At 34.6% G+C, this 7,770-nt stretch overlaps 1 protein-coding gene across 1 annotated transcript; it reads left to right on the top strand.

Moving 5' to 3' along the window:
• Positions 1–1,275: 1,275 nt before the first annotated feature.
• LOC143564877 (65-kDa microtubule-associated protein 1-like) lies at positions 1,276–4,854 on the top strand. The gene is made up of 9 exons (XM_077052019.1): positions 1,276–1,458; positions 1,552–1,752; positions 1,827–2,075; positions 2,668–2,883; positions 2,978–3,133; positions 3,216–3,527; positions 3,622–3,709; positions 4,365–4,513; positions 4,603–4,854. Exons 1-9 carry the CDS (start codon positions 1,387–1,389, stop codon positions 4,852–4,854), a joined length of 1,695 nt encoding a protein of 564 aa, XP_076908134.1. The 5' UTR covers positions 1,276–1,386.
• Positions 4,855–7,770: the final 2,916 nt, after the last annotated feature.

Here is a 7,770-nt window from a genome sequence, read left to right as displayed (position 1 = left end):
AAAATGATAAGAAGATACTTACGAATCCCACATAATCAAAAAATTTGATGTGGCGACGTTCGTGAAAAACAACATATGAAAAATTATGATATTAACTCTATTTAACTTGGTTAATCACTTTCTTATACTTGTAATTAAAAGTTTAAAAAGTTTTTACAAATGTATTTTTTTAAAACCATCAATATAAAAAAAAAAAAAACTTTTATTAGCCACCAAATGGTATTGCAAGATACCAGCAAATGTATTACACACATTATTGTTATTATTATTATTCAAGTTATAGGTTTCAGTAAATAAAGATTTGAAACTTTTTCTACTACATATAAAAAGTTTTTGAAAAAAGAAAAGAAAGCGGTTTAAATATCCATCCTATTTCAAAAATGGAAAAGAATTGACCAAACTTTATAACTGCATTTCATTTTGAATAACCATGCTTAATTAAGTTTCCTCTGTTTTCTATCAATCGACGAAGAAAACCCTAATCTGCGCTCTATTGCTGATGTAAGTTCGCTTCATAATATGTTCAAACTCATTAGTTTCATGTTCAATTCTGCTGATACTGATACACTCTGTTCGTTCGTTTTGCCATCAGAAGTTTGCCAAGACCCTAATTAAGTGTCTAGTTTTGATATCTATACAAATGCACTAGTTTTTATATGATTGTGTTGTTCGAGTACATGCTACTGCTGTTTTTGTTTCGGCTTGAAATAGGTGCTCGTTTTGCGATTGAATACGTCTGAAGTTCGAGTTAAGTATACCTGGTTTGTGATTGATTTATTATATTTAGAATTGTACTAGTTTATTGTCTAATTTTGATGCTCTGGTTTTGGATTGAAATTGGTGCTCCTTTTGTCATCGCTTACGTTTGAACTCCGTAAATTACATCTAATTTTGTAAAGTTTTTGTCAAGAGTGGTAATATTGGGACATTTGAGTTCTGAGTTTAGTATAACTGATTAATTTCTGCTTATTGTATAGTTTAATCAAAATTAGTAAATTATGTCTATTTTTGCTGCTGGTTTAGCTGTTCCATAATGATATACTTTCTCTATAAGTTTGTGAAGTTTTGACTCATGGAACTCACTTTTCAGATTCTAAGTTGAATGCTAGTTTGTACAAAATAGTTTGAATTTTGCTAAATCTTGATTTTGACCCTGACTTTGACTCTTGGCACTAATATACATACTGATACACACACTTTCCTTACAACCTTTTGATTTTTGAATCATGGAATTCATTTAAGATCCTAAATTTAATGCTAGTTTGAATAAATAAATTAATTTGAATTTTGAATCAGGGAATTAATTTTTAGATTCTAAATTTAATGCTGGCTTGAATAAAATAAATATATTTTGGTACATGTTGATTCTGACTTTTGGTATCTCAGATGGCAGGGGATGATGTTCATAATCCTCTTCTTGGAAAAACAACTTGTGGTTCTTTACTACTTCAATTGCAGGTTGAATATAATTCCCTCTACTTATGTGTTTTTTTAACATCATTAAGGACATTATATGCTACCTTTTTTCATAAATATTTTGTCTTAATGCAGAAAAACTGGGATGAAGTTGGCGAAAGTGATGAGGAAAGAGATAAGATGCTTCTTCAATTAGAACAAGAGTGTTTGAATGTGTACAAAAGGAAAGTTGACCAAGCTGCAAAGTCAAAGGCCCATCTTCTTCAAGCACTTACGGATGCTAAACTTGAATTCTCCAATCTTCTTGCATCTCTTGGAGAGAAATCATTTAACATTGTAAGTAGTAGCCATCCCCGCGCACCCTCATCTCCCAAATTGTTTATTTATTTGTTTATTGTGTTTAATTGCAGCCTGATAAGACTTCGGGTACCATTAAAGAACTTCTTGCTGCAATTGCACCTGCTCTAGAACAGTTGTGGATACTGAAAGAAGAAAGGATAAAACAGTTTTTAGATGTGCAGACACAAATTCAGAAAATATGTGTGGAAATTGCAGGAAGTAATGATCTTGCACAAAGCTTTAAAGTTGATGAATCCGATCTATCCCTGAAGAAATTAAAAGAATTTCATGATCGTCTTCAAGAACTTCAAAAAGAAAAGGTAATGAATACAAAAACTTTTTTGTGTTTTCCTGTTTTGGAGTTCATAAGGTATTCAAATGTGAAATATGTTTATAAATACTATGATGTTCGAATAATTATATTACATTTTGTTTGCAATGATTGAAACTCGTGTGGATGACTTTCCTCCGTTTTCAATTTTGAAAAAATATATAGTCTTGTAATCAAAACCGAACTAAAATGAACGGCATGCATGTACTGAAAAATTAATAAACTAGACTAATTGGTAATGCGTGATATGATAATTTAATAAAACTAGACTAAATGTAATGTGCTTCATAATTTAAATGAATACAATGATGCACAAGCTTAAACGAACGAACACGCCCTCATGTTTGTTTGTTTACTACGTGATCAAAAAGTTTTGTTCATGTTTGTCCCTCTATAGATAGACGGACAAAAACAAATTTTCCACCAAATGGTTCACGAACAGTTCTCTGAACATCCAGTTCGTTTAGAGGTCCATAAATACTTAATTTTACTTCATCAACCGTCTCTTGATCAAAGAATATAGATACAATTATATGATATGAGGTGATTAATGAATTTAATGTCAAAACTCTCTTTTGCAGAGTCAAAGATTGACCAAAGTTCTTGAATTTATCAACAATGTACATGGCATTTGCGGTGTTCTCGGGATCGACTTTTATAGTACAATCAAAGATGTCCATCCTAGCTTGACTGATGCCACATGTGCACAATCTAAAAGCATTAGCAATGACACACTAGCCAGGCTGGCAAAGACTGTCACAGCTTTAAAAGAAGTTAAGGAGCAAAGGTTACATAAGGTAAAATACACTTTCACATCTCTTAGTTTCTTTTAAACATTCGCTTTTAGTTGTTATATACTTCTAATAATCGGTCAAATGGGCACATTTTCAGCATCAAGATCTTGCAATTCAGTTACATGAACTTTGGAATTTGATGGATACATCTGAAGAAGAAAGAAGATTGTTTGATCATGTTACGTGCAACATGTCAGCTTCAGTTGATGATGTCACTGCACCAGGGGCTCTTGCACTGTATTTGATTGAACAGGTACTTTAGTGTAATAATAAAATCTTGTAAAATGATGTAAATATACTTATTATTTTTATTATTGATATGTTTTGTTATTAAGGCTGAGGTGGAAGTTGAAAGACTGGATCAACTGAAAGCAAGCAGAATGAAGGAGATTGCTACTAAGAGACAAATGGAACTTGAAGAGATATTTGCTCGAGCACATATACAGATTGACGCAAAGGCTGCTAATGAGAAACTTTTGGCATTGATTGAATCTGGGAATGTGGAACCTGCTGAGCTGTTAGCTGACATGGATGCGCAGATTGTTAAAGCAAAAGAAGAAGCGTTAAGTAGAAAAGATATATTGGATAAAGTAGATAAGTGGATGTCTGCTCGTGAAGAAGAGAGTTGGCTTGAGGATTACAATAGGGTTAGCCTCTTAACCGTTTTACGGGTCCGGTCAGGTTAAATTAATATTAATTTTTGTAGAATAACGTTTTCCATGGTTTTGAGACGTGTGACAGGATGAAAACAGGTATAGTGGTAGCAGAGGCGCACACTTGAATCTCAAACGAGCTGAAAAGGCCCGAATTTTGGTTAGCAAAATCCCAGGTAAACAACTCTGGCTGTTAGCCTGTTATTATTTAGTTTGGTGTTTTAAGAGAATTTAATGATCGTTGGGTACAACTTATATATTTATCGTTTCCTCAAGGATGATGAAATATGTTTACAAAAATTAAAATATACTTCTTTAAAATAAATGATTTGGGTGATTTTTATTATAGTTGTAAATGAATCGGACGTTCAGTGAACCGCTTGTGAACAGTTTGGCGGGAGGTTTGTTTATTTAATAAACGAACAAACATGGGCACATATCTCGCTCGTTCATCTATGTTTGTGAACGCACGTTTATGTTGATACATTTAAATTTTTTTGTGTTAATTCGATTACGCTTATTTATGTTTGTTAGTTACATTTGTTTAAGTTTGGTCGTCAATAAATTCATTTAAATTATATAGGTGCTACAATTTAGTCTAGTTTTATAACTTTTTAGGCCCTACACATTATTGTTATTTTGTTAACAAACTAACATAAACAAACACAGTTGTTTTCTTAACGATCGGACATGAAAACCTTGCTGTATAATTGCTCGTGTTCGATCATTTGTTTAGTTAATGTTAAATGAACGAACACAAACATGTGTTGTCGGTGTTCATTTTATCCGTATGGCCCGATTTGATTTATTAGTGGCCGGGTGTGTATGCAGGTCTTGCTGACACATTGGTTGCTAAAACTCGGGCATGGGAGGAGGAACATGGAATGGTTTTTGCTTATGATGGTGAACCACTACTGACTATGCTGGACAAATACGCAGTGTTGAGGCATGAGAGAGAAGAAGAGAAGAAACGGATGAGGGTTAGTTTCGGCATTTCACCCACATTTTATAAAAACATATCTTAAGCATGTTAAACTCACTTCAATTTTAATTAACATGGTGACTATAGGATCAGAAGAAATTTAATGAACAGTTGAATGCAGAGCAAGAAGCCATGTTTGGTGCAAAACCTAGCCCGTTGCGGTCCGTTAGTAGCTTGAAGAAGGTGTTGGGCCCACATATGAGCGGGGGGCCAAATGGCGGTCCTAATAGACGGTTATCTATGATGCAAAATGGGTCTCGGTCAGTGAAGAGAGATAACCCGAGGCCAGTGGCTCCTTTGAACTATGTGGCTATATCGAAAATGGATGCTACGCCTTAGGAAGTGAATCTGAATCACATGTTAAAAGTCATATATAGCCATTGTGGTGTCATGTTAGCTTTGAAAAGCGGATAGACATGGAACCTGGTTTTTGAAGTTGTTTAGTTACTACCTGCACACTTTTCTTGTTAACAGATGAACATGCTAAACTTACAGATTTGGTCCTTAGTACTTGATGAATGCATATTGCAGCACTCTATTCATTTGTTTTTTTTTTTACTTTTGGTATCAATATAATTTGAAATCATTACTTGATAATAATGTAAACTAAATCTCAAATAAAGGTTTAAGTAATCTGAACTACTCGTGATTTGATCGCTAAAAGCTTGATTTGTGTTAAGCTTCAACGAGCTTTAGCGTAAGTTTAAATTGAGTGTATTTTACTATTTTTTTTTTGGAACAACTTAGGAAGCTCTTAGTACAATATTCTTAGACCAACTATAGATAAAGAGCATCCATCTTTACATAGAAGAGCATCGGTGACATTTTTCTCAAGACATAGTTTGCTTTTTAACCAATCTTGAAGAATCTGACTAAGTATTTACTTTACTAGCTTCAAATTTTATGTGTTGATAATATTTACACATAAACTCGATGAAACTGAGCGATCGAAGGCAACAAGTTAGTCGGATAATGAATCAAACTTGAAACACATATTGCCCAAAATTATTTAACATATCTAACATCACTACTTTCTATAGTGCCAATGGTTGTGTTCGCTAGAAACACACGTTTTTATAGAGTCGGCACAACACGTGGGGTCCTCATTACAGGTATATACATATAGATATATTAAAAACCAAATGTTACTTGCCTCACAAAAAAATATCTATTCATCAATTGTACAAAACTTTAAGCTTAATGTGCAAGCCTATTGTTGCTGTATTTTATTTACAAGTTGTCCATGTGTTTGGCATTGCATTACATTCTCTGACTTCTTAATAGCTCCATTATTTTATAATTTAAGTAAATTACATTTTATTTTAAGTGCTAAATTAGCTAAATTACTTGTAAATTGCTTAATTAGTTCTAAATCAGTTTTTGAGTTATAATTTTAAAAATTTATTAACTTTAAATAATAATTGTATCTAAGGTAAATAATAAAAGAAAATAATCATCAAAGTTATTTTAGATATATAACAAATTGATTTTGTTGTTTTTTCCTACCCGTATCGCAATGAACCTAACCGATACCTACCAAATTCATATTTACTCGCTAGCGCAACACTTGTGTTTTATTTCGTTTTTTAAATTTGTCTTAAACATGTTAACTTGACGAACTTATCTTTATGAGTAATCATGTAAATCCAGGGAATTCCAATGTTTTCGGGGTCTTAGGCAAGGCGATCCGTTAGCCCCGTTTCTGTTTATTATCGCCATGGAAGGCTTAACCGCTATGATGAATTCAGCTGTTGAGAAGGGGATTTACTCTGGCTTAAAATGTGGTTCTTCTGGGCGGGATGATGTGGTTTTTTTGGGTGATTGGAGCAATCTGAACTTGGGTCAGATTCTAAGATGTTTTTAGTTAGTGTATGGTCTAAAAGTTAATTTACATAAACGTAGTATTTATGGTATAAATGTGGTAGGGGTTGATTTGGGGAGGATGGCTACTGTGCTTCGGTGTAAGGTGGGAGTGGTGCCTTTTATACATTTGGGTCTTCAAATAGGAGGTAATATGAATTTAATTGACTCGTGGGACCTGGTGGTAGAACTTTTTAGTAAGAGGCTCTCTCGCTGGAAAGCGAAAAATTTGTCGTTCGGTGGACGATTAATAGTTTTGAAATCGGTTCTTAACTAGCTCCCTACGTATTATTTTTCGTTATATAAAGCACCGATTGGGGTGTTAGATAAGTTAGACTGTTTGAGAAGAGTGTTCTTTTGGGGTGGTTCAGAAGAGAAGGTAAAGATGAATTGGGTCGCTTGGGAAAAGGTGTCGGCTCCGGTTTATTATGGTGGACTTGGTTTGGGTTTTCTAAGGGATTTCAATGTTTCCTTGCTTACAAAATGGTGGTTGCGGTTTAAGAATGAGAGAGGGAAACTTTGGTGGAAGGTTATATGGTCACTCCATCATTCTTCTAGATCATGGTCGAGTGTTCCGGTTAGGCTCTCTTGTGCGGGTCCATGGAGGCAAATTGGTAAAACTGTAGAGGAGATTGAGCCGGTCGGGATCGAGTTGGGTAAAATGTTCCGAAAGGTGGTAAATAATGGGAAAAGTACTTGGTTTTGGTTGGACATTTGTATCGGAGATTGTCCGTTGCGCGACCAGTTTCCGACTCTTTTTTCGATAGAAAAGTCGAAGTGGTGTTTTGTAGCCGACCGTCTTTTTATGATGGATGGGATCATTTGTGGTAGATGGGAGTGGAGTAGAGAACCAATTAGGCCGATTTTGTTAGAGGGGTTTAGAGGCTTGTTAATTGTGTGCCAACATGTTCTTTTGGAGTCCGGATTCGACAAAACTATTTGGTGTGGAGACCATTCAGGTGCGTTTTCGGTTCGGAGTACAAAAAGAATTTTGGCAGATAAATTGTTGGTCAGGCCCGTTTCTATCTTTGATTGGAATAATTGGATTCCTAAAAAAGTGGGGTTTGTCGCTTGGAGGGCGATGCTCAATCGTTTACCAACACTTGATGCTTTGGCTAGAAGAAACATTTTGATAAACTTTTTGGTTTGCCCAGCTTGTGGTAATGAAGAGGAGTCGATTGATCATGTTTTTATTTCGTGTGATATTGCTCAAAAGGTGTGGTGTTTGATTTCCCAATGGTGTAAGGTTCCATCAATTTATGCCTTTAGTGTTCGGGATTTGGTGGACTTACACTTATACTCGTTATTTCCTAAAGATAAAGCTAAGGCGCTCCATGCGGTTTGCTTGGTTACGATGTGGTGTCTTTGGAAGAAGCGAAACGAGTTAATTCATAA

Source organism: Bidens hawaiensis, unplaced genomic scaffold, assembly GCF_021521415.1.
Source record: "Bidens hawaiensis isolate Kalapana, Puna unplaced genomic scaffold, B.hawaiensis_p1.1 tig00022169_1, whole genome shotgun sequence".
NCBI classification, from domain to species: domain Eukaryota; kingdom Viridiplantae; phylum Streptophyta; class Magnoliopsida; order Asterales; family Asteraceae; genus Bidens; species Bidens hawaiensis.
The sequence above is the reverse complement of the archived record's forward strand: the minus strand, read 5'-3'. Positions and strand labels throughout refer to the sequence as shown.

Bases quoted from the DNA above. Each gene is read 5' to 3' on its own strand.
- LOC143564877 (XM_077052019.1), top strand. From the start codon at position 1,387: ATGGCAGGGGATGATGTTCATAATCCTCTTCTTGGAAAAACAACTTGT. The intron at 2,076-2,667 runs GTAATGAATACA...TCTCTTTTGCAG, and splicing joins AAGAACTTCAAAAAGAAAAG to AGTCAAAGATTGACCAAAGT. The intron at 3,528-3,621 runs GTTAGCCTCTTA...GACGTGTGACAG, and splicing joins GGCTTGAGGATTACAATAGG to GATGAAAACAGGTATAGTGG.